This window comes from Salmo salar, chromosome 03, assembly GCF_965601325.2.
Source record: "Salmo salar chromosome 03, fSalSal1, whole genome shotgun sequence".
Taxonomy (NCBI): domain Eukaryota; kingdom Metazoa; phylum Chordata; class Actinopteri; order Salmoniformes; family Salmonidae; genus Salmo; species Salmo salar.
Genome location: NC_138293.1, coordinates 19,172,627 through 19,199,969, shown reverse-complemented (window position 1 = coordinate 19,199,969; position 27,343 = coordinate 19,172,627). Strand labels below are relative to the sequence as shown.

General features: G+C 42.2%; 1 protein-coding gene across 12 annotated transcripts in view; it reads right to left on the bottom strand.

Annotated features, from left to right (window-relative positions):
* The window catches only part of LOC106599166 (aspartyl/asparaginyl beta-hydroxylase), a 28,425-nt gene extending 13,409 nt beyond the window's left edge, over nt 1-15,016 (bottom strand). Inside the window, exons 1-5 of one of the 12 annotated variants that reach the window (XM_082973334.1) lie at nt 4,963-5,639; nt 3,738-3,893; nt 3,347-3,391; nt 2,569-2,637; nt 333-1,237 (exon numbers count right to left, since the gene is read on the bottom strand). In XM_082973334.1, the coding sequence (XP_082829460.1) occupies nt 993-1,237; nt 2,569-2,637; nt 3,347-3,391; nt 3,738-3,893; nt 4,963-5,029 (582 nt within the window). In that variant the 5' untranslated portion in view covers nt 5,030-5,639 and the 3' untranslated portion in view covers nt 333-992. Of the gene's footprint in view, nt 1-332; nt 1,238-2,568; nt 2,638-3,346; nt 3,392-3,737; nt 3,894-4,962; nt 6,822-6,926; nt 7,225-14,708 lie in introns of those variants that run through there. The other 11 variants (XM_082973326.1, XM_082973327.1, XM_082973330.1 and 8 more) reach the window with 11 other exon arrangements.
* Between the last annotated feature and the right edge of the window lie 12,327 nt (nt 15,017-27,343).

The window sequence follows — 27,343 nt, the reverse complement described above, 5'->3', positions numbered from 1 at the left end:
GGTAAAATGTTCATGGGGTGTGGAATTTGGTAAAAGTCGAACTCATTTTAGCCATTGAGTAAGGCTCCAAATGCATGGAATCCTCAACAGGGATTTCCCAAAACGACCTCATATTTCATAACCCTGTTTTAGGACTTCTAAACAATTGGTTTAAGGAACAGCCAAAAGCTAGTTTCTCAAGGGGTTTGCTTTAAGAAAAGAAATGATTAACACCTGTGTAATAAGTCCTTCATCAAGCCGGTCTCTGAATATCTAACAGTAGACGACCAACTGTGCAAAGTCTCTTGGCCAATACATACAAATGCACTACTTATCCAGACACAAATGCACACTATTTGTATTGTGTTTAACAAATTGATGACGAAGACAAAAACGGAAAGACGGGGACAAATAGCTGACCTGAAGACGTTTAAAAAGCAACAAACATTAATAGTGATCCTAACCCGGACAAGAGACAAAGAAATACCATAACGAGGGAATGCGTCACTGATAATGGCTTAAAAAATACCCTTCAACAAGCTTCAATAAACTAAGACGAAATGATGAACAACAAGTAAAAAAAATACAAATATAATTCCTGCTAAGTGGCTAAATATGTGCTGTGGTTAGGACCCTAGGGCATGCAGTACTGTGGTTGGAAAAAGGAGACAACCATCTGTTGTCAAAGTGCAACTGTTCATTGCATAAGTTCGTAGTTTGCAAGCAGTCTTCTCAGTGGAAATGCACATATCCTAGAAAAGCATTATTCAGTCTGGCATTTGAAAGTGCTCCAAAAATCTCAAAGGCATAGTCTTCGTCCCTCCACATGAAATCTTCAAAAAGAGATTTGAGAGGTTGACTGTGCCATGATAAAACCCTTTAGAAAGTATTCTACTAGGGATTGGGGATTTTAAGGAGGGGTTTTCCACAAACACTTGCTCCTCAAGCAATGGGAAACAAGTCTAAAAGAGCAACAAGTTGGGACCTCATACCAAGAGGGATATGGCTACTGGTTACTGGTTGTGGAGGCCTAAGATCACACAACCCTTTCCCTGAACCCCGTCAGTCTGAGAAGTGCCAGCACTTTCTTCCTCCTCCTCCGCTGCTCCCTCCTCATCCTCAAATGGTTCAAACGGGTTTATGAGGCCATAGAGGAAGGTGAAGAAGCCTTGAAACCAATCAGAGCCCTCCTCCGCTAACATATCCAGGACCTCCGCGAGGGAGTCCGAGCTTTCCTGACTGCCATCTTTGGTCAGGCCTACGCAAAGAGGGGAAAACAAGGAAAGAGAGGAAGGAAGGGAGAAAAGGAAAGAGGAGAAAGATGTGGTAGAGCAGGAAAAAAGGAGGAAAGGAGAGGGTGGAAAGTTTTAAGCGAGGTTAGGCAGCAAGGGAAACTATATGTAGGTCTAAGGTCGCATGAAGCAGAGTTAGAAACTAAAGAGAGGAGAGGATAGCAATAGAATAGCCTAGAGGGAGGCATGCAGAGGGACTCTACAGAATCTATCACTAGCAGCAGGGGGACAACAGCTGTGCCAGACAGGCAGTGGTCTGGGTGACAAAGCAGAGCAGGAGTCTTTATGGCAGAGAGCGGCAGAGGAGACAATATCAGAACATGGGACCACCTCTTTGGAGAAAACACTCCTGAAGTAAGCTCTCCCTTTTGTTTAGAAAGAAAATAGCAACTTTAATATATGACAAGCGACTTTGAGATGAGAGAACACCACATCTACGTCCTTGTAAAGTTATTCTTAAAGCATGCAGCAGTTTGGCCCTGTGCTAACTGTGGCGCATGTCTAGTGATAAATGGATGTCATGTCAGTGGTGTGGGCCTGAAACACAATGGTCAGCATGGAATCCAATTCCAGACACCATTTCACACCATGCACATGCAGACCTCGTGGATTCATTGTTCAGTTCGTTTGGTACAATTGACTAAAATAGTCCCGTGGTAGAGATCCGGTATACCAAAGTCAGTCATGCAAAACAAAACCCAAATAATTTGGTGGGAGGAGCTGCTCATTGGGATGGGCTCATTGTAATGACTGGAATGGAATCAAACACAAACGATATGGAAATCACATTTGACTCCATTCCATTTCTGCCTGTCACGTCTTGACCATAGTAAGATGTTATTTTCTATGGTAGAGTAGGTCAGGGCGTGACAGGGGGTGTTTTGTGTTTCTGTTTAGTTTCTAGTTTTCTATTTCTATGTTGTTGGGTTTTTTGGGATGGTCTCCAATTAGAGGCAGCTGGTCCTCGTTGTCTCTAATTGGAGATCATACTTAAGTAGGTTTTTTTCCCCACCTGTGTTTGTGGGTAGTTGTCTTCTGTTTAGTCCATGTACCTGACAGAACTGTGCGCTTTCATTTGTCTCTTTGTTCTTTTTTCCTTTAGTGTTTTGCGTTATAATAAACATTCATCATGAGCAATCAACACGCTGCGCTTTGGTCCACTCTCTACGACAGCCGTTACACTGCCATTCCAGCCATTGCAATGAGCCCATCCTCCTATAGCACAGCCCACCAGCCTCCCCTGATTATCACACAAACACGTCAATAAATAACAATCCAGTAAAATCGATGAACTTGCCTAGTAATACTTTAGCATCCTCCACATCGAAGTCACCATCTCCATCGGCGTCATAGGACGAAAGTTTACCTAGCAAAGAAACAGGAGTCAGTCTTTAGCCACGGGTCAATGGGGGTTGGGTATGAATGGTGAAATGAGGTGGGATAATACATTATGCAACTGAATCGAAAGCGGGATGGGGGACACAATAGCATTTAAGTTATAATAACATGTTCATTGCCACTATTCTTACATGATTATTAGTATAAACATTAACATTCATTTCTGCATTTCCAGAAGTTACATCGTTAAATTGCTATTAATTATCATTAGCAATTTTTGAAATGATCATACTAGCGTTTCTGGTAAAATCACATTAGCATTGTAGTATCATGTTAGCGTTTCAATATTTATTTACTTTTAATTATGAGGTATAATAAACATAGCGTGGCTAAGTATTTTTACAAATTGTCTAGCTCGGCATTAAAAAAGCATGGAAAATAGTATTTTGCCAGCTTTGGATTACATTTGTTCATTTACATTGCATTATATCTATGGCAGTGGAAATTATTTAATTGGTATTAATAATTAGAAATAGTGTGAAGGAAGTCTCTCCTATGACATGTTCATTTAAGACTAATGCAAAACTTAAAATGAGTTATCTTTTCTTTGATAAGAATTGAGTCAAAAGCAAGTGATTAGACAACATGTATGGATTATTTCAATTAGGACAGGAGGGTTAGTGAGTGAAATGGTTGACAATTATTTAGGGGCATGATCATAGGCACAAATATCATACCTTGCAGTGTCTCAGAGAGGGTACTTTGCATGTCCTTTGCCTTGGCTACATGCAAGATTAAGACCAAACAAAAACATTCACATTGGAGAAATGACAATATTTAAACATGAATCCAAACATGATTAGTGTACAGGCATATTCCGAGCCACACACTGAGCATGTGCGCACATGCACCAAAGGTAAAACAACGTCAAGGTTGAAAAGTTGAAAGTTCAATGTTAAAATGCATCAAAGCACTCAGTATCACTTTGGGTTATTCCTCAATGACATTTGTGACTGGCGAAGGCTGAAAGTTCTGTCAACAGACTATGACAGACTGCTTGCTGTAGCTAGTAGGAAATGTAGCCTTCCTACAGTTAACAGTTGTTTTTCATGTCAAGGTGTCACTTACCGATGGTGCCTTGGTAGTCGACCAGGTCGAAGTAGACGACGGCCACGGAGGTCCAGACCCCCAGGAGGGCCAACACCATGAACCAGGTGAAGAAGGAGCTTCCACCTGCTCCCTCAGGCTTCTTGCCATTCTTACTGGCTGGCTGTGCTTTGCCTTCTGTAATGGTGGGCGAGAGAGAAAAGAGTCAGACCTGAAGCCAATACTGTACAGGAGAACGGCTACACACAAATTCACACAAATGCAATTTGTTCCATTTGAGTTGTGAGATGGTCAAAATACAGGCCTAAATGTTATCCAAATCAGAAAGCCTTTGTAGTTAAAAGAATCTGACAGCTAAGAGAGATACTGCACCATAATACTTTGGATTATATGTTGTTTTGTTATTGCATTCATATACAAAAAAAGGAAGTAAATGGGTAAGAATAGAGAAAACCCATGCCACTTACAAGAGCAAATGGTATATAAAGTATTGTCTAAAAATAGCATGAAAACCAAATGAATGCCACAAACCTCACGAGGATTAAACATAGGCGGAGACTTTTCTAGTAACGGAATTATAATTCAGTGTGTGAATGTTCAAGAAAAAGCCCAATACATCTATGACTGTCCTCAGAGAGACAACAAGACAAAAGCAGTAGAGCAGCTAGTTATTCTGGGTGCTTTTGACACCGTACACAGAGCACTATGGGTAAAAATATCAATGTATTCGAAGAGATGGCAATGGAAGAATGAACAGGTGCCGAGTCCCCTACCCTCAAGCTAGGTCAAACCATTCACACATAGGCAGATGCACCATATTCAGATACACAGCACCTGCTCATGTCAATGTAGGTGACAGTTATAAAAATATGCCTCGGTAAGTCCCAACAAAATATCCCGTTGCCGTCTGTCATAATTAATGCACCAATTAGTCAACTTGACTTTTTTGCAAATCCATCCACACACTACAGTTTCTGATGTTTCATTCTAAACTTAAATCAAGTTATACCAAAACCAACCCAAACACTAGGCCCAATCCTTATCCACAGAGCTGTGTCATTTGTTCTTCTCGTCCCTAAGCTGAGCAGAACAAAAGCCAAAGTAGTAAACCCAGGTCTGGACCCCTCAGAAAAACAACAGTTTCTCTACCATCACCAAAAAAGATGCCACGGGTCAAATCAACGTATATATCTATATATTCCTCATTCCGGATGAAGTTGTTATCTGACAACGTCGCTCCATCTACCTTCGGTCTGTTCGACAGCCACCGTGGGTTCAAGCACCCGGGTGGGTGCGACTATCGGCTCTTCCATCTGTGCAGACTGCCCCTGACCAGTCCGATTGGGAAAAGCCTCCGTGCGTCTCTTACCACCCTTATACTTCCTTCCCCCAAACCTCTGTCCCTCCTCCTCTTTTTGTTCCTGGCAAACTCAGCCGGAACCTGATATGGGACCTGAACCAGCAAATAGGCCTATTTTTAGAGCTGTCCTCTTGTCCAGCCAGAAGACATTCAGGCACTCATATGGAGAGGCTGTTAACGCCATGCCAACAGGACATTACCCAGCATCCTTCTTGGCTGTCATTATAGTGCTGCCTCTCGGGCTGGGAATTGCCAGGGACCTCACGATATGATATTATCTCGATACTTAGGTGCCGATATGATTTTTGTATTGCGATTCTCACAATTCAATATGTATTGCGATTTGATAATGCAATTTTATTGCGATTTGATGTTCCAAACATATTGCTCACTATATGCCTGCTACAGAGAGAAGAGACAGCGTGAAAAAAGTAGTTTTGATCAGTCATGGAAATAAGTGCTGAAAAAAATGTTGGCTCACTATTTAAAAATGGATGATCAAACTAGCCTTCGCTAATGCTACTTTGCTAAAGAATTCTAAATAAAATGGATACTGTATCGATTCGCCCCCCTCCCCCATCACCAGCTGCCTCCCGCCCCGGTAACAATAGAACAGCATCAGGTAGAGAAGGGGAGATCTTTACTAGAGCTGGCTGACACCTAATCACACACACACACTGCCGTGTGATTGAGCGGACTGAGGGAGAGGGATTTAAAGGCTACAGGCCACAGGCCATGCAAATCCTGGCTTTCAGTGACTTTGCCTGGTTGCCAGGGGGATACTGGTTAGCCCTACATGGGCGGTTTAAGCAGGCTCTTAGAGAGAGTGGAGGCATTTAAAAACTGCTGACTACTCAGGAAATGAGGGACAACGCCTTTCACAAATGTACCTTACCTGTGACAAATGTACCTTACCTGTGACATAGGACAATCTGCTGAGAAACAGTGTGCAAATTGGGGGAAGGGGTTGGGTTATTTTTTGTGTTAAATGTTGCTCATCCAGAACATCACTCACATCACCACAAATCATAGCAAGGAACAGCAAACGCATAAATGCACAATGAGCCACACATTGCCAAGCACACATGAAAATCACATTCAAATACTTGGGAGGCCATACAAATTGCTGAAACAACCACTAGGCAGGCTAATCTGTCCGAACCCTGGTCACTGTTCGAACCTTGGTCAGAAAGTTGTTGGTCATGTTAAAACCAGAATCTTTCGCACTATTCTCAGATGTTTGGTTTAAAGTATTTGCTACTTGATGTAGGGATACAGTTCTGAACACTAAGCCTACACAATATTACAACAGAATGAAAATAGCCTAAGTGGGCTTACAAATCAGATGCAAACAAACCTTCTAAACGGTTTGCAATCCTCATGAGAACATTGGTACTGACAATCCTGAAAAGGGTGCTGCCCTAATCTAGCAGACCTGGTCTCCTGTCCCCTGAGCCATTTGTGCAGGCGTTTACTGCACACCATTCCCTACCAACTCTCTGGAGAGCCTCATAACCAACTCCCCCCTACATTTACATTGTAGTCATTTAGCAGATGCTATTATCCAGAGCATTCATCTTAATATAGCTGGGCGGGACAACCACACATCTCAGTCCTAGTAAGTCCATTTTTCCTCAAAGTAGCTATCAGCAAAGTCTGTGCTAGTAGGAGGAAAAAGTAAAGATTACCAACTGAATAATGGTGCCATTTTTTACTACCTATCACAGACATGTATTTACACACACACACACACACACACACACACACACACACACACACACACACCCCTCTGATGCAAAAATACCATTTACAGTGTGAATGTATTCAACACACAAGCATACCACACGCACCGTTTCTTTCAGCTGACTGCTCCATGACCACAACACCCCAGTAGTTCCACTCTAACCGCTTTTCAAATGTTTAGTAAGTTAGTTGGAGGAAACCGACTCCCTCTCCCTGTTCACAGTCTCTGCCTGTCGTTTGTGGGTACATATTGTTCAGTCTGAGCTTACATAAGGATCCTGTGGAATGTCTGCTTTGACACACTCCCTTTCTTTTCTCTCTTTCAAACATACAAACACACCCTCAAAACACACACCATGACATTTTGGGACAGAAATTGGTGGCTATTGTCAAGGTGACAAGATAATGTTACTCCTGTCCTCGATCCCCCCCACCCCCAGACTCTCCCAAGGCCAGTTTCATCTAATCGTGATCTGTTCACTTTTCCAGAGAATGCCCTCAGGATATAACCATAAAATCTGCTTGGTATCCAGCCCACACATGGTGCCCCACCCTCATACAGTGTAATGGTTTGGTTAAAAGGGCCAGTCCCAAGTCACCAAGTCCACAGATAATTTGTCTGAATCTTCTCAAGGGGCCAGTAGTAAGCTAGCCAGGCTACTTGTCTTCTCAAGGGGGCAGTAGTAAGCTAGCCAGGCTACTTGTCTTCTCAAGGGGGCAGTAGTAAGCTAGCCAGGCTACTTGTCTTCTCAAGGGGGCAGTAGTAAGCTAGCCAGGCTACTTGTCTTCTCAAGGGGGCAGTAGTAAGCTAGCCAGGCTACTTGTCTTCTCAAGGGGGCAGTAGTAAGCTAGCCAGGCTACTTGTCTTCTCAAGGGGGCAGTAGTAAGCTAGCCAGGCTATTTGCGCATGATGCTGACAGCGCGCACAAGCCACTTTTGAGAAGCAAGCCAAACTTTTGCGAAGCGAGTGAGAGAGAGAAAATGCAACAGCATGACTTCTAAAGAAACATCATACCTCCACGCCCGCAGCTTGTTGACTGGCTTCAGAAGCTAACTATAGAAATACTTTGCTTAGCGAGCAGATGAGGGCTAGCCCACCAAAATAACTAAGCAAAATATGTTACAAAGTAGAGCAGTGCAAGGGAGGTCGAGTTCCAAAACAACATTAAAAAAAAGATTTCACACATGACATTTGCATTGTAACGTTATTCTACTAGCAACTAAATTCAAATGATTTTTGAGTGACAATGTCATGAAAATATATTAAGTATGAAATTCATGTGAACATTTTAAATATGATTCCAACCCAAAAGTCATGTGAAACACTTTGCATTTGTCTGGGCTTGCTAACGCCTAGGTAGAATCAGAACTAGAGACCGTGTCCAAGATGTCGGATGCTGTTTTAAACGTAATCTACTCACGTTCACATACGCCGATTCATGGACCATCTATATCCGAGTTGCATTCAGTTTACACGGCCCAACTTCACACACGAACTAGTAGGGCTGGGAATGGCCTGGGACCTGACAACACGATGTTATCACGATACTTAGGTGCCAATACGATATATGTATTGCGATTACGTACTGTGATTTTATTGCGATTTGATGTTCCAAACATATTGCTGCTGCAGAGGGACAAGACAGAGCCATGAGAAGTTTTGATCAGTCATGAAAATAAAAATGCTTAAAACAAATTAGCTCCCTATTTAAAAAAAGAACGGAGATCAAGCTATGAAGAAAGTAATCATTTTGGTGCAGGTACAGCAAACTAGCGCAAAATAATATTGCGATATTGTAAAAAAAAATGTATCCTGATATTGATCCCATCACTACGCACTAGAACAACAGCGAGCACAGGGAGCAGCATCACGTCATCCAAAAACATGGCCGACATTGGTTGAATATATAATGTTAATATCTTCGGGTTGTGAGTGAGGAAAAAAAGACAAATGGACCTCACTGACAATTATTTGAATAATGCAATGGATGTTTTGTGCACAAAGGTGATAACTAAAGTATCTTATTAGGAATTTTATAATCTGACTTCGCTATGTGGCCATCTAAGGAAATTGTCTTTCTGGGCCGGGCGTCAGTTAAACTGAGGTAATGAAGAGAAATGGTAGGAGCGGTAGCCAGCCAGCAGCCCTGGGCGGAGCACTGCACCCTGGGAGATGAAATGCACTCTGGGAATTGTAGTATGCTGTGTAAAATCCAAATGTATTTCTATGCTGTGTAGACTATTGCAATAGCCTACAGAAGCTTCAGAAATTAGCTTCAGCGTTTGACGGTTTTTATTTTTTTAATACATTAAATGATTTAGCTGTAATGAACAATGAATCATAGGTCTAATTAATGTAATTTGACCCAATATATACAGTGCATTCAGAAAGTATTCAGACACCTTAACCTTTTCAAGAATAATTTACGTTACAGCCTTATTCCAATCTACACACAATACCCCAAGACAAACTTTTTTTTGCAAATTAGGCAAGTGTATTAAAAATAAAAAATAGAAATACCTTATTTACATAAGTATTCAGGCCCTTTGCTATGAGACTCAAAATTGAGCTCACGTGCATCCTGTTTCCATTAATGACTCTTGAGATGTTTCTACAACTTGATTGGAGTCCACCTGCGGTAAATTCAATTGATTGGAAATCATTTGGAAAGGAAACCTGTCTATATAAAGGTCCGACAGTTGACAGTGCATGTCAGAGCAAAAACCAAGCCATGGGGTCGAAGGAATTGTCCGTAGAGCACCGAGACAGGATTGTGTCAAGGCACAGATCTAGGGAAGGGTACCAAAACATTTCTGCAGCATTGAAGGTCCCCAAGGACACAGTGGCCTCCATCATTCTTAAATGGAAGAAGTTTGGAACCACCAAGACTCATCCTAGAGCTGGACGCCCGGCCAAACTGAGCAATCGGGGGAGAAGGGCCTTGGTCAGGGAGGTGACCAAGAACCCGATGGCACCTAAAGGACTCTGACTATGAGGAAACAAGATTCTCTGGTCTGATGAAACAAAGATTTAACTCTTTGGCCTGAATGCCAAGCGTCAGGTACGGAAGAAACCTGGCACCATCCCTACGGTGAAGCATGGTGGTGGCAGCATCATGCTGTGGGGATGTTTTTCAGCAGCAGGGACTGGGAGACTAGTCAGGTTTGAGGGAAAGATGAACGGAGAAAAGTACAGAGAGATCCTTGATGAATTATTCTAAAATGTAGAAAATAATACAAATTAAGAAAAACCCTTGAATGAGTAGGTGTTTCCAAACTTTTGACTGGTACTGTGTATATATAGTAATATCTTAGGTATGTGTAATTACTTGGTACATTATATTCAGTGGTGTAAAGTACTTGAAAAAGTGCAATGAAAAAGTATTTGCCCCTTTTAAATGTATGCATTTTTTCTATACTGAATGTTATCAGATGTTCTACCAAAACCTAATGTTAGATAAAGGAAACCTTGAGCAAATAACAAAAAAAAAATATATACTTATTTTATTGATTTAATTAACAAAGTTATGCAACAACCAGTTCCCTTGTGTGAAAAAGTAATTGCCCCATTACACTCAATAACTGGTTGTTGTGCCACCTTTAGCTGCAATGACTGCAACCAAATGCTTCCTGTAGTTGTTGATCAGTCTCTCACATCGCTGTGGAGGAATGCAGAACTGCTTTAACTCAGGGACATTTGTGGGTTTTCAAGCATGAACTGCTCGTTTCAAGTCCTGTCACAACATTTCAATTGGGATTAGGTCTGGACTTTGAATCAGCCATTCCAAAACTTCATATTTGTTGCTTTTTAACCATTTTCATGTAGACTTGATTGTGTGTTTTGGATCATTGTCTTACTGCATGACCCAGCTGCGCTTCAGCTCACAGACGGATGGCCTGACATTCTCCTGTAGAATTCTCTGATTCAGAGCAGAATTCATGGTTCCTTCTATTAAGGCAAGTCCTCCTGGTCCTGAGGCAGCAAAGCATCCCCAAACCATCACCATGCTTGACCGTTGGTATGAGGTTCTTACTGTGAAAGGCGGTGTTTGGTTTTCGCCAGACATAATGGGACCCATCTCATCCAAAAGTTGATTCAAGTTTGCCAGAAAATAACCTGGAAGCACCTGGATGATCATCAAGACTCTTGGAGAATGTTCTATGGACAGATGAGTCAAATGTACAACTGTTTTGACAACATGGGTCCCATTATGCCTGGCGTTAACCAAACAGCGGTCAAGCATGGTGGTGGTAGTGTGATGGTTTGGGGATGCTTTGCTGCCTCAGGACCTGGACGACTTGCCTTAATTTAGTCTATACTGAAAGTGCATACGACATATTTAAATTTTAAGCAGAAGTGTTCAAGTTCCACTTGACTATATTGACTGGAATCTGTGCCCAACTCTGTCTTTACTAGTATTACTGGTGCACAATGCTATCATTCATTGCATCAATGGTTTGATTAATTTGATAAAATAATTTACAGAACCAATGGGCTAATCTTAATGCTTTATTTTTTATTTGAAACACTGGAGACCTAGAATAGCTGCCAACAAAGAAAGATCAGGATCGAGGGAAAGATGAATGGAGAAAAGTACAGAGAGATACTTGATGAAAACCTGCTCCAGAGCGCTCAGGACCTCAGACTGGGGCGAAGGTTCACCTTCCAACAGAACAACGACCCTAAGCACACAGCCAAGACAACACAGGAGTGGCTTTAGGATAAGTCTCAATTTCCTTGAGTGGCCCAGCCAGAGCCCAGATTTGAACCCAATCGAACAGCTCTGGAGAGACCTGAAAATAGCTGTGCAGCGACGCTCCCCATACAACCTGACAGAGCTTGAGAGGATCTGCAGAGAAGAATGGGAGAAACTCCCCAAATACAGGTTTGCTAAGCTTGTAGCGTCATACCCAAGAACACTCGAGGCTGTAATCGCTGCCAAAAGTGCTTCAACAAAGTACTGAGTAAAGGGTCTGAATACTTATGTAAATGTGATATTTCAGTTTGTTTTTTTAATAAATGCGCAAACATAAAAAAAACTGTTTTTGCTTTGTCATTATGGGGTATTGTGTGTAGACTGAGGGAGAAAAAAAACAATGTATTCCAAAAGTCAAGGGGTCTGAATACTTTCCGAATGCACTGTGTGTGTATCTATCTCTCTCTCTCACGGTGGTAAGGGATATGAACTAACAGGTTATAAATGACGCTATTACCACAACACCTAGGTTGTAATATGGCTTTTCTTCCTGACTTGGCATCCTCAGTGACTTTATCCACACACCGCGACTGTCCAAATACTAAACTTGGTATCGAGATCAAAATTCTGGTGTCGTGACAACACTAAAAATGAATATTTTAAAAGGCAAATAGCTAAAATCATCTCAAAACCACATTACTGACTCTCCATAAAGACTAGCTCGTCTATTCTTCAATCGCTGTAGAACCCCGAAATGCATAACCATAGTTCAAACTGAACAAACCGTGTCCTGGCTCTGAGATGCAGCAGGCCTATATACTGCACACAGGACTCTAGCAATAAAATGGGCAGATGAACTCTTATCCAAATATTGATACTTCTGTGTTATCAATTCAATAGCAGTACAATTAACTCAAGCATCAGTGTGGGCAAAAACAATTTCAGCATTGCTGAAGAGCATGTGCGAAGTTTATACAACATTTTCCAATCCTGCCACTCTTGTACAAGTAAGCTAAAAAAACATCCCATACAAACAAGCTCACACCACACATGCAAGATTATTCCTCAAGAATAGTATTTAGTTTGGGGCAAATACACTGCAGAGAAAAAACATGTTCACACAGGTCAGGGCAAGCAGTTGTTGCCTTTACCAGTTCTTTGGCCTTCATCCAATTAAACCAAGCTTCTGAGAGATGAGGAAGCCTGGGATGGGGCAATTTCATTTTTTAGAAATTACAATTTGATAATAGATAATAAAATGTCCATAGAAAACCATTGTAGAATATCAATGACAATCAAACCTCTCAACAAAAAATATGGTGAAAGAATGCACATTCAAAAGAAAACATTTGAAAATATTTGGTTACATACATTTTTAGATTGGTCATAAAGTACAGAATTTGACTTGGCATATACTTTTACCTGCTTATTACATAATCATAAATGCAGAATCGAAAACAGTTTTCGCTTTCATGTATCAATAAGTCCCATCCCTATAGCTATAGGCAGGCAGTTCAGAGTTAGACGTCGGGCAGTGAGTATGAGGCCTGTTCAGGGGGTGCAACGTAACCAATGTTAACTCATAAACGTATGACAGATGCTCTCGGTCGTGTAGAATAGTAAATGATGTCACCTCGACATATTACACTACACTACATTTCTTTCTGCAACTTCCTGAACAGCTCACCTAGTGAATATGCCTCTGTACAACGGTCAACATACATGAAGGGGGAGGCGCCGTGTCTTGTGAAATACTCTGATAACTGTACATAATGTTCCAAAGTTGTTTTTTTAAAACATTATTTTACCTTTATCACTTAACATACGACGTGTGTAGACCCATCCTCAACTCATTTGCAACCACTAAATTGATATAAACGTTGCAATTCATTTCTTGATTACTTTTCTAAACGGTCTACTATTGCAGCTCAGTCAAAAGTCTCACACTGATATGATCGATATGAATAGTGGCCTGATGAGGATCATATTTCTTTAAAGAGTACAAAACAGTGGACATCGGGCGATCTGTATCAGGTGAATGAAGTCATTGGAATTAGAAATAAAGTTGTAGAAGTAGCCTTGCCTAAAGTAGGAAGGGCACTGAAACTGATGTTATGAGATTATGCCAATATTTATTTGACTATGTGCAACACATTCTACGACCACGTCATATGCCTACACACATGTCGGGTACACTTTTCTACGGCCACGTGTCACAATGCAACTGGAGTTTTGCAAAGGAGAGACATACATTTAGCATGACTGGTAGGCTACATGTAACGCCCGCGCCCCCTTGCAGTCAGTCTGCCCTTAAACCACTAGTTAACGTTTAAAGTATGGGGCTCAGACCACGCCATTGTAACTTATTATCTTGATAACTTGGGGAGCGGCGCAAAAAAAGATATAGATGTACTATTGTAAAGTGGTTGTTCCACTGGATATCATAAGGTGAATGCACCAATTTGTAAGTCGCTCTGGATAAGAGCGTCTGCTAAATGAAGTAAATGTAAAATATGATTAAAAAGTATCCATAGGGGTCCTGGTTTGAAACCTCGACGACGATAGAAGCCACGTGTAACCCCTCCCACGTTCTTCCATTATTGACACGTGAACACTTGGAGAAATGACCGAAAACGAAAAAAGGGGACGCTACCCTCGTCTACTGATGTAGTTTCTGTTGTAGTCTACGAGTTAGATATTTAATTGGCCTTGCTGCGTACAATGGCATGTACAATGGCACAATTGGGAACGATAGGACTCAAAGTCCTAATTTGTGCACGGGCCACTCAATTTTAATCAAAAATGTACCTGATACCCTCTCATGCAAGCTATGCTTCTTTGCAACAATGCTTCAAATCGAACGAATGCCTCGTTCGTTATACAATGTAGCAGAGAGGCAAAGCCCCTATCATCTGGATACAAAGACACTTGTGATGTTTACTATAACTCGACAAATGTATAGTTAATGGTGACTCCATAAAAAGGGACACAATTGTTTGGTAACTTTTTGGGTATATTGTGGACGTTGTGCTACATCTTGTCCAGTTATGGGTCTATAGTATTGTAGGCTAACTTACATTGCCTAAATGAAAAGATAAATCTTGCCGGCCGATTAACTTTCAAAGGCCTCCTGTAGCCAAGTGAAGGTTGGTTGCATGCACCACTGCCATTACTGAAATTGAAATTACGAACCTTTCAGTTTCTGTCCTCGTGGGTTTTTCTTCGTGACCATGGCTATGCGAAGTTACTTGAATTCAATTGGAAATTCAAAATTAGCGAGCGTCACTGTCAATTTCTTGCATTAAAGGTGGCCCAGTAGAAATCAAATCTCTCTGCCCTCATAAACCGAAGCCCATAGCAACCCCGTCGAATTTTGAGTGACTGCGCCCTCAGCCAGTGCGGGTTTTACGAAGACAAGATGGGCGGAGAAAGGGAAAATGTCGTCCAATTCGCTTTCAGAGGATGTTGTCTTATTCAATCGTGTGGATACTGGCAGGTTAGAACCACCTCGTCCATGGTCATGTCTAGATGGGATACAGTTTTTCTCGAATTTGACCTCAAAGGGAGGTTTTCGCTAACCCTAACCTTAACTATTTTCCCAACCTTGACCTAATTCTCCGGACCTGATACGTTAATTATCCTAACCTGCTGCGTAAATTCTCGTAAACCTGCCACATAAAGTCAATTTTGACAAAAGTTGTATCCCTTCTAGAGAAAACCCTCGTTCATTCCCGTTTTTTCCTGGACTGGAACGTGGCAAGATAGAAGATAAATCCATCGCGAGACCAGACGGTGTTATTCACAGTACTGTAATAGCTCTTTATTACGTAACCTATGTAATCACGGAGTCATAGTGCAGTTGTAAACCGTTTTTAACAAATATGTCGCTTAAAGCCACGTTGCCTTTGTGACGGAATTTTATTAATGGCGCATGTTAGATGTGCATTTGATAGAAAAGCCTACTAAAAGTGAGTTATCACAAACAAGACGAGAGACCGTGTGTAGAGAATGGTCGTGTTCGAGAGAATCAAAACCGTAATGCGTCATGGGTAAATTGTGACTGACTGATCTACAAATAATAATGAGTAGTTATTGTTGATGTAAGGTTTTTATAGATCAGTCAGTCGGCAGTCGCCTGCACGGTCGGCTGCAATTTCGAGCAAGCCCAATTAATTGCATAGACCAGTAGCTTCCATGAGCTCATTAGTGTTTGCGCACTTAAATCCAATGTCAGCGCAATGCTGATTCTGCACTAATTCTTCAGAAACGGATATCTATAATAATCAAAGTAGAGTACTCCCTTCATACACTGCAAGTATGCGGTAGTATACAAATAATGACTTTCCAGTTGAATATTAAATTATGTGATGTACACTTGTGCTAAACTTGCGCCCACGTGCCCAGTCATGCAGGAGTCCACATCATCCTTAAATGGGTTCGTGGCAGGCAGAGAATTCTAGACATGATATGCCGGAATACAACTACACATGAACATAATGGACAATTGTTGATTGAAGTAGGGAAATGTGTGTGTATATATATTTACAGTACCAGTCAAAAGTTTGGACACACCTACTCATTCCAGGGTTTGTCTTTATTTTTATTATTTTCCACATTGTAGAAAAGTAGTGAAGACATCAAAACCATGAAATAACACATATGGAATCATGTAGTAACCAAAAAAGTGTTAAACAAATCAAAATATATGTTATATTTTAGATTCTTCAAAGTAGCCACCCCTTTGCCTTGATGACAGCTTTGCACACTCTTAGCATTCTCTCAACCAGCTTCATGAGATAGTCACCTGGAATGCATTTCAATTAACAGGTGTGCCTTGTTAAAAGTTATTTAGTGGAATTTCTTTCCTTCTTAATGCCTTTGAGCCAATCAGTTGTGTTGTGACAAGGTTGGGGTGGTACAGTATACAGAAGATAGCCCTATTTGGCAAAAGACAAAGTCCATATTATGGCAAGAACAGCTCAAATAAGGAAAAAGAAACAACACTCCATCATTACTTTGAGACATGAAGGTCAGTCAATCTGGGACATTTCAAGAAATGTTACATTTTCTTCAAGTGCAGTTGCAAAAACCATCAAGCACTATGATGAAACTGGCTCTAATGAGGACCACAGGAAAGGAAGACCCAGAGTTACCTCTGCTGCAGAGGATAAATTCATTAGAGTTAACTGCACCTCAGATTGCAGCCCAAATAAATGTTTCACAGAGTTCAAGTAACAGACACATCTCAACATCAAAACTGTTCAGAGGAGACTGCATGAGTCAGGACTTCATGGCCGAATTTCTGCAAAGATACCACTACTACAGAACACCAATAAGAAGAAGAGACTTGCTTGGGCCAAGAAATCTGTCCTTTGGTCTGATGAGTCCAAATGTGAGATTTTTGGTTCCAACCGCTGTGTCTTTGTGAGACACAGAGTAGGTGAACGGATGATCTCCGCATGTGTGGTTCCCACCGTGAAGCATTGAGGAGGTGTGATGGTGTGGGGGTGTTTTGCTGGTGACACTGTCAGTGATTTATTTAGAATTCAAGGCACTCTTAACCAGCATGGCTACCACAGCATTCTGCAGCGATACGCCATCCCATCTGGTTTGCGCTTAGTGGGACTATCATTTAATTTTCAACAGGACAACGACCCAACAAACCTTCAGGCTATGTAAGGGCTATTTGACCAAGAAGGAGAGTGATGGCGTGCTGAATCAGATGAACTGGCCTCCATCCAATTGAGATGGTTTGTGATGAGTTGTACCACAGAGTGAACGAAAAGCAGCCCACAAGTGCTCAGCATATGTGGGAATTCCTTCAAGACTGTAGTTAAAGCATTCCTCATGAAGCTAATTGAGAGAATGCCAAGAGTGTGCAAAGCTGTCATCAAGGCAAAGAGTGGTTACTTTGAAGAATCTAAAATATATTTAGATTTGTTTAACACTTTTGGTTACTATATGATTCCATATGTGTTATTTTATAGTTTTGAAGTCTTCACTATTATTCTAAAATGAAGAAAATAATACAAATTAAGACAAACCCTTGAATGTGTCACGTCCTGACCAGTAAAGGGGTTATTTGTTATTTGAGTTTGGTCAGGACGTGGCAGGGGGTATTTGTTTTATTGGTTCGGGGTGGTTGTGTATGTAGAGGGGTGTTAGATTTATGTATTCCGGGGTTTTTGGTTATTGTTCTATGTTAGTTTATTTCCATGTTCTGTCTAGTTGTTTGTATTTCTATGTTTTGCTAATTGGTGTTGGGGCCTTCAGTTGGAGGCAGCTGTCTATCGTTGCCTCTGATTGAAGGTCCTATAATTAGGAGTATGTTTGTTTTGGGGGTTTGTGGGAGATTGTTTCTTGTATTGCTGTGTGTTGCCTACAAGACTGTTTTGTTGTCAGTTTTATCATTTTTCGTGTTTGTTTTGGATAAATAAAAAATGAGCATTCACGTACCCGCTGCGCCTTGGTCCATCTATTACGACGACCGTGACAGAATGAGTAGGTGTGTCCAAACTTTTGACTGGTACTGTGTATATATTGTAATATGTATGTGTAATTACTTGAAACATTATATTCAGTGGTGTAAAGTACTTGAAAAAGTGCAGTGAAAAAGTATTTGCCCCTCTTACATTTTTGCATATTTTCTATGCTGAAATTTATCAGATGTTCTACCAAAACCTAATATTAGATACAGTGGGGGGAAAAAGTATTTGATCCCCTGCTGATTTTGTACGTTTGCCCACTTACAAAGAAATGATCAGTCTATAATTTTAATAGTAGGTTTATTTGAACATTGAGAGACAGAATAACAACAAAAAAATCCAGAAAAACGCATGCCAAAAATGTTAAAATCATTTGCATTTTAATGAGGGAAATAAGTATTTGACCCCTCTGCAAAACATGACTTAGCACTTGGTGGCAAAACCCTTGTTGGCAATCAGAGATCAGACGTTTCTTGTAGTTGGCCACCAGGTTTGCACACATCTCAGGAGGGATTTTGTCCCACTCCTCTTTGCAGATCTTCTCCAAGTCATTAAGGTTTCGAGGCTGACGTTTGGCAACTTGAACCTTCAGCTCCCTCCACAGATTTTCTATGGGATTAAGTGTCTGGAGACTGGCTAGGCCACTCCAGGACCTTAATGTGCTTCTTCTTGAGCCACTCCTTTGTTGCCTTGGCCATGTGTTTTGGGTCATTGTCATGCTGGAATACCCATCCATGACCCATTTTCAATGCCCTGGCTGAGGGAAGGAGGTTCTCACCCAAGATTTGACAGTACATGGCCCCGTCCATCGTCCCTTTGATGCGGTGAAGTTGTCCTGTCCCCTTAGCAGAAAAACACCCCCAAAGCATAATGTTTCCACCTCCATGTTTGACGGTGGAGATGGTGTTCTTGGGGTCATCGGCAGCATTCCTCCTCCTCCAAACACGGCGAGTTGAGTTGACGTCAAAGAGCTCCATTTTGGTCTCATCTGACCACACTTTCACCCAGTTGTCCTCTGAGTCATTAAGATGTTCATTGGCAAACTTCAGACGGGCATGTATATGTATTCTTGAGCAGGGTGACCTTGCGGGCGCTGGAGGATTTCAGTCCTTCACGGCGTAGTGTGTTACCAATTGTTTTCTTGGTGACTATGGTCCCAGCTGCCTTGAGATCATTGACAAGATCCTCCCATGTAGTTCTGGACTGATTCCTCACCGTTCTCATGATCATTGCAACTCCACGAGGTGAGATCTTGCATGGAGCCCCAGGCCGAGGGATATTGACAGTTCTGTGTTTCTTCCATTTGCGAATAATCGCACCAAATGTTGTCACCTTCTCACCAAGCTGCTTGGCGATGGTCTTGTAGCCCATTCCAGCCTTGTGTAGGTCTACAATCTTGTCCCTGACATCCTTGGAGAGCTCTTTGGTCTTGGCCATGGTGGAGAGTTTGGAATCTGTTTGATTGCTTCTGTGGCAGCAAAGCATCCCCAAACCATCACACTACCACCACCATGCTTGACCGTTAGTATGAGGTTCTCACTGTGAAAGGCAGTGTTTGGTTTTTGCCAGACATAATGGGAAGGACTCATCCAACTCATCCAAAAAGTTGATTCAAGTTTGCCAGAAAATAACCTGGAAGCACCTAGATGATCATCAAGACTCCAGGAAGAATGTTCTATGGACGGATGAGTCAAAAGTATAGCTATTTTGCTGACATGGGTCCTATTATGCCTGGCGTTAACCAAACACTGCATTTCACATTAAGAACCTTATACCAAATGTAAAGCATGGTGGTGGTAGTGTGATCGTTTGGGGATGCTTTGCTGCCTCAGGACCTGGACGACTTGCCTTAATTTAGTCTATACTGAAAGTGCATGTGACATATTTAAATTGTAAGCAGAAGAAGTGTTCAAGTTCAACTTGACTATATTGACTGGAATCTGTGCCCAACTCTGTCTTTACTAGTATTACTGGTGCACAATGCTATCATTCATTGCGTCAATGGTTTGATTAATCTGATAAAACAATTTACAGAACCAATGGGCTAATCTTAATACTTTATTTTTTATTTGAAACACTGGAGACCTAGATGGAATAGCTGCCAACAAAGAAAGACAACACAGGAGTGGCTTCGGGACAAGTCATGTCCTTGAGTGGCCCAGCCAGAGCCCAGACTTGAACCCGATCAAACATCTCTGGAGAGACCTGAAAATAGCTGTGCAGTGACTTTCCCCATCCAACCTAACGGAGCTTGAGAGGATCTGCAGAGAAGAATGGGAGAAACTCCCCAAATACAGGTTTGCCAAGCTTTTAGCTGTCAGACGTCTTTTGTCCGCGTCTTGTCGTGTCCCGTGTATATATTTTTTTATATATTGTTTCTTCACATATATTTATTTCAATTTTTCTTAACTTCAACTTCAACATACTCTCCTGCAATCCGCCTCTCCCAATGTGGTATGGATCTGCTATTTTCTTTACTTTTGAACCGGAACCCCCAACAGAGCTAGCCAGCTAACTAGCTAGTAGTCAGCTAGCCACTGCTAGCGGTCATCAGCTACCTTTAGCCCAGACAACTCTCGCCAGTCTGCACAGCACTACTCAAATCAGTGCAAATCGGACTTATTTTTCTCCATATCTCCTGATTCCTACTGCAAGCTCTGAACCTTTTCATCTGGATCATCGCAGCTAGCTAGCTGCTATCCAAGTGGCCACTCCTGTCTAACGTCTCTGTCCCGAAGTAAGAACCAATTAGCTTGGAGCTAGCCTTTGCTAGGCCCATCTCCCGGCTAGCCGAAGAGGTCCGTCAGCCACTCCTTGGGCTACAATACCTATTTTGCTATTTGGCCTGGACACCTTTTACTGCTGACACGGAGCCCCGCCGACCCATCACGACTGGACTACCGACGTAATTCACCCAAGGGAGTTTTTCAACTGGCTCCTCCGTCGCGACGTCCCCTGAATGCCCATCTGCTTGCCGCGGCCCGCTAGCTGTCTAGAGCGTATCGGACTGTTAGCTGAAGAGGCCCATCGGACAAATTCTTTGGCCACTATACCTATTTTGCCAATTGGCCTGGACCCTTTTACCACACGGAGCCCTGCTGATCCATGACGTCTGGTCTGACGACGTAACAGCACGAAGGGGATACAACAGACTTCTTCCGTCGTGAAATCCCTCTAAGGCCCTTCTGCTAGCTTGCTTGCCCCGGCCCGCTAGCTGTCTGAATCGCCGTGTCTCTGGCCCGCCGAGCTACTCACTGGACCCCTATGATCACTCGGCTATGCATACCTCTCCCTAATGTCAATATGCCTTGTCCATTGCTGTTTTGGTTAGTAATTATCGTCTTATTTCACTGTAGAGCCTCTAGCCCTGCTCAATATGCCTTAGTTAACCCCCTAGTTCCACCTCCCACACATGCGGTGACCTCACCTGGTTTAAATTATGTGTCTAGAGATAATATCTCTCTCATCGTCATTCAATGCATAGGTTTACCTCCACTGTATTCACATTCTACCATACCTTTGTCTGTATATTATTCCTTGAATCTATTCTACCGTGCCCAGAAACCTGCTCCTTTTACTCTCTGTTGCGAACGTACTAGATGACCAGTTCTTATAGCCTTTAGCTGTACCCTTATCCTACTCCTCCTCTGGTCCTCTGGTGATGTAGAGGTTAGTCCAGGCCCTGCAGTGCCTAGCTCCACTCCCATTCCCCAGGCGCTCTCATTTGTTGGCTTCTGTAACTGTAAAAGACTTAGTTTCATGCATGTTAACATTAGAAGCCTCCTCCCTAAGTTTGTTTTATTCACTGCTTTGGCACACTCTGCCAACCCGGATGTCCTCGCCGTGTATGAATCCTGGCTTAGGAAGACCACCAAAAACCCTGAAATTTCCATCCCTAACTATAACAGTTTCCGACAAGTTAGAACTGCCAAAGGGGGCGGAGTTGCAATCTACTGCAGAGATAGCCTGCAGAGTTCTGTCATGCTATCCAGGTCTGTGCCCTAACAGTTTGAGCTTCTACTTTTAAAAATCCACCTTTCCAGAAACAAGTCTCTCACCGTTGCCGCTTGCTATAGACCACCTTCTGCCCCCGGCTGTGCCCTGGACACCATATGTGAATTGATTTCCCCCCATCTATCTTCAGAGCTCGTGCTGTTAGGTGATCTAAACTGGGACATGCTTAACACTCTGGCCATCCTACAATCTAAGCTTGATGCCCTCAATCTCACACAAATTATCAATGAACATACCAGGTACAACCCCAAATCCATAAACATGGGCACCCTCATAGATATCATCCTAACCAACCTGCCCTCCAAATACACCTCTGCTGTCTTCAACCAGGATGTCAGCGATCACTGCCTCATTCCCTGCGTCCGTAATGGGTCTGCGGTCAAACGACCACCCCTCATCTCTGTCAAACGCTCCCTAAAACACTTCAGCGAACAGGCCTTTCTAATCGACCTGGCCCAGGTATCCTGGAAGGATATTGACCTCATTCCGTCAGTAAAGGATACCTTGGTTATTCTTTAAAAGTGCTTTCCTCACCATCTTCAATAAGCATGCCCCATTCAAAAAATGTTGAACCAGGAATAGATATAGCCCTTGATTCACTCCAGACCTGTCTGCCCTTGACCAGCACAAAAACATCCTGTGGTGTTCTGCATTAGCATCGAATAGCCCTCGCGATATGGAACTTTTCAGGGAAGTTAGGAACCAATATACACAGGCAGTTAGGAAAGGAAAGGCTAGCTTTTTCAAACAGAAATTTGATATCCTGTAGCACAAACTCCAAAACGTTCTGGGACACTGTAAAGTCCATGGAGAATAAGAGCACCTCCTCCCAGCTGCCCACTGCACTGAGGCTAGGAAACACTGTCACCACCGATAAATCCCCGATATTTGAGAATTTCAATAAGCATTTTTCTACGGCTGGCCATGCTTTCCACCTGCTACCTCTACCCCGGTCAACAGCCCTGTACACCCCACAGCAACTTGCCCAAGCCTCCCAATTTCTCCTTCACCCAAATCCAGATAGCTGATGTTCTGAAAGAGCTGCAAAATCTGGACCCCTACAAATCAGCCGGGCTAGACAATCTGGACCCTCTCTTTCTAAAATGATCCGCCGAAATTGTTGCAACCCCTATTACTAACCTGTTCAACCTCTCTTTCGTATCGTCTGAGATCCCCAAAGATTGGAAAGCTGCCGCGGTCATCCACCTTTTCAAAGGGGGAGACACTCTAGACCCAAACTGCTACAGACCTATATCTATCCTACCCTGTTTTTCTAAGGTCTTCGAAAGCCAAGTTAACAAACAGATCACCGACCATTTCGAATCACACCGTACCTTCTCCGCTATACAATCTGGTTTCCGAGCTGGCCATGGGTGCACCTCAGCCATACTCAAGGTCCTAAACGATATCATAACCGCCATCGATAAGGGACAATACTGTGCAGCTGTATTCATCGACCTGGCCAAGGCTTTCGACCCTTGTCAATCACCACATTCTTATCGGCAGACTCAACAGCCTTGGTTTCTCAAATGACTGCCTTGCCTGGTTCACCAACTACTTCTCAGACAGAGTTCAGTGTGTCAAATCGGAGGGCCTGTTGTCCGGACCTCTGGCAGTCTCTATGGGGATGCCACAGGGTTCAATCCTCGGGCCGACTCTTTTCTCTGTATACATCAATGATGTCGCTCTTGCTGCTGGGGATTCTCTGATCCACCTCTACACAGACGACACCATTCTGTATACGTCTGGCCCTTCTTCGGACACTGTGTTAACCAACCTCCAAACGAGCTTCAATGCCTTACAACTCTCCTTCCGTGGCCTCCAACTGCTCTTAAATGCAAGTAAAACTAAATGCATGCTATTCAACCGATCGCTGCCCACACCTGCCTGCCCATCCAGCATCACTACTCTGGACGGTTCTGACTTAGAATATGTGGACAACTACAAATACCTAGGTGTCTGGTTAGACTGTAAACTCTCCTTCCAGACTTACATTAAGCATCTCCAATCCAAAATGAAATCTAGAATCTGCTTCCTATTTCGCAACAAAACATCCTTCACTCATGCTGCCAAACATACACTCGTAAAACTGACTATCCTACCGATCCTTGACTTCGGCGAAGTCATTTACAAAACAGCCTCCAACACTCTACTCAGAAAATTGGATGCAGTCTATCACAGTGCCATCCGTTTTGTCACCAAACCCCCATATACTACTCACCACTGCGACCTGTGTGCTCTCGTTGGCTGGCCCTCGCTTCATATTCGTCGCCAAACCCACTGGCTCCAGGTCATATATAAGTCTTTGCTAGGTAAAGACCCACCTTATCTCAGCTCACTGGTCACCATAGCAGCATCCACCCGTAGCACGAGCTCCAGCAGGTATATTTCACTGGTCATCCCCAAAGCCAATTCCTCATTCGGCCGCTTTTCCTTCACGTTCTCTGCTGCCAATGACTGGAACGAACTGCAAAAATCACTGAAGCTGGAAACTCATATCTCCCTCACTAACTTTAAGCACCAGCTGTCAGAGCAGCTCACAGATCACTGTACCTGTACATAGCCCATCTGTAAATAGCCCATCCAACTACCTCATCCCCGTACTGTTATTTATTTGATTTATTATGCTCCTTTGCACCCCAATATCTCTACTTGCCCAATCATCTTCGGCACATCTATCACTCCAGTGTTTAATTGCTATATTGTTATTATTTTGCCACTATGGCCTATTTATTGCCTTATCTCCCTTATCCTGCCCCATTTGCACACACTGTATATAGACTTTTTCTATTGTATTATTGACTGTATGTTTGTTTATTCCATATGTAACTCTGTTGTTGTTTGTGTCGCACTGCTTTGCGTTATCTTGGCCAGGTCGCAGTTGTAAATGAGAACTTGTTCTCAACTAGGCTACCTGGTTAAATAAAGGTGAAAATATATTTTATGTATATATATATATAAAATCGCTGCCAAAGGTGCTTCAAGGAAGTACTGAGTAATGGGTCTGAATACTTATGTAAATATGATATTAAAGTTAAATATGTTTTTTTGTTGCAAAAACAAAGTTTTTTGCTTTGTCATTATAGGGTATTTTGTGTAGATTAATGAGGGGAAAAAACGATTTCATCAATTAATCAATATGGCTGTAATGTAACAAAGTGTGAAGAAAGTCAATGGGTCTGTGAAACATAGTATTTCCATTGACAGGATCCTACTGAAGAGGACTGACCACCCCTCAGAGCCTGGTTCCTCTCTAGTTTCTTCCTTGGTTCCTGCCTTTCTATGGAGTTTTTCCTAGCCACCGTGCTTCTACATTGCTTGCTGTTTGGGGTTTTAGGCTGAGTTTCTGTATAGCACTTTGTGACATCTGCTGATAATATATTTGATTGATTGATCCTGACTACTAGGTTGTGTTATTATATGTACAGAACCAGTCAAAAGTTTGGACACACCTACTCATTGAAGTTTTTTTTTATTTGGACTATTTTCTACATTTTAAAAAAGTAGTGAAGACATCAAAACTATTAAATAACACATATGGAATCATGTAGTAACCAAAAAAGTGTTAAACACATCAAAATATATTTTAAATTCTTCAAAGTCACCCTTTGCCTTGATGACAGCTTTGCACACTCTTGGCATTCTCTCAACCAGCTTCAAATTCCCACATATGCTGAGCACTTGTTGGCTGCTTTTCCTTCACTCTGCGGTCCAATTCATCCCAAACCATCTCAATTGGGTTGAGGTCGGGTGATTGTGGAGGCCAGGTCATCTGATGCAGCACTCGCCTTCTTGGTCAAATAGCCCTTACACAGGCTAGATGTGTGTTTTGGGTGATTGTTCTGTTGAAAAACAAATGACAGTCCCACTAAGCGCAAACCAGATGGGATGGTGTATGGCTGCAGAATGCTGTGGTAGCCATGCTGGTTAAGTGTGCCTTCAATTGTAAATAAATCACTGACAGTGTCACTAGTAAAGCACCCACATCATCACACCTTCTCCTCCATGCTTCACTGTGGGAACCACACATGCGGAGACCATCCGCTCACCTACTCTGCGTCTTACAAAGACACGGCGGTTGGAATCAAAAATCTCAAATTTGGACTCATCAGACCAAAGGACAGATTTCCACCGATCGAATGTCCATTGCTCGTGTTTCTTGGCCCAAGCAAGTCTCTTCTTCTTATTGGTGTCCTTTAGTAGTGGTTTCTTTGCAGCAATTCGACCATGAAGGCGTGATTCACGCAGTCTCCTCTGAACAGTTGATGTTGAGATGTGTCTGTTACTTGAACTCTGTGAAGAATTTATTTGGGCTGCAATTTCTGAGGTTGGTAACTCTAATGAACTTATCCTCTGCAGCAGAGGTAACTCTGGGTCTTCCTTTCCTGTGGCGGTCCTCATGAGAGCCAGTTTCATCATAGCGCTTGATGGTTTTTGCGACTGCACTTGAAGAAACTTTCAAAGTTCTTGAAATGTATCAGATTGACTGACCTTCATGTCTTAAAGTAATGATGGACTGTCATTTCTCTTTGCTTATTTGAGCTGTTCTTGCCATAATATGGACTTTGTCTTTTATCAAATAGGGCTACCTTCTGTATTCCACCCTTACCTTGTCACAGCACAACTGATTGGCTCAAACGCATTAACAAGGAAAGAAATTCCACAAATTAACTTTTAACAAGACACACCTGTTAATTGAAATGCATTCCAGGCGACTACCTCATGAAGCTGGTTGAGAGAATGCCAAGAGTGTGCAAAGCTGTTATCAAGGCAAAGGGTGGCTACTTTGAAAATATATATATAAATATATTTTGATTTGTTTAACACTTTCTTGGTTACTACATGATTCCATGTGTTATTTCATAGTTTTGATGTCTTCAGTATTATTCTACACTGGAATGAGTAGATGTATCCAAACTTTTGACTGGTACTCTATGTGAACTTATAGTATGTGAATCTGTCACATTCGTCTCTTCTAGTCCGTCTAGCTGTCTGGGCCTCAATGCCAAGAACAAGACAGATTCCTCTTTATCCTCCAGAGGATTAAATTGGTAATTTTAATAATAACTTCAGTCTGTAAAATAGTAAATTTAATAAAGATTTTATTATCTTGACGGTGGGTTTATGGAGGTGTGTACAGCTCATGGCGTCAGGTCTAATAGTAGGCATACTTACGAGTAATTTGACAATGAGAATTGATAGTCATAAATATTTCACGGCATAGTAAAGAAAATTCAGCATGTGGAGATACTAACTCATAAGCGTTTGGACTTTGGACTCATATTTTCCCCACTAGATGGCAACACTTGACCAGTTAAATATCCAGTA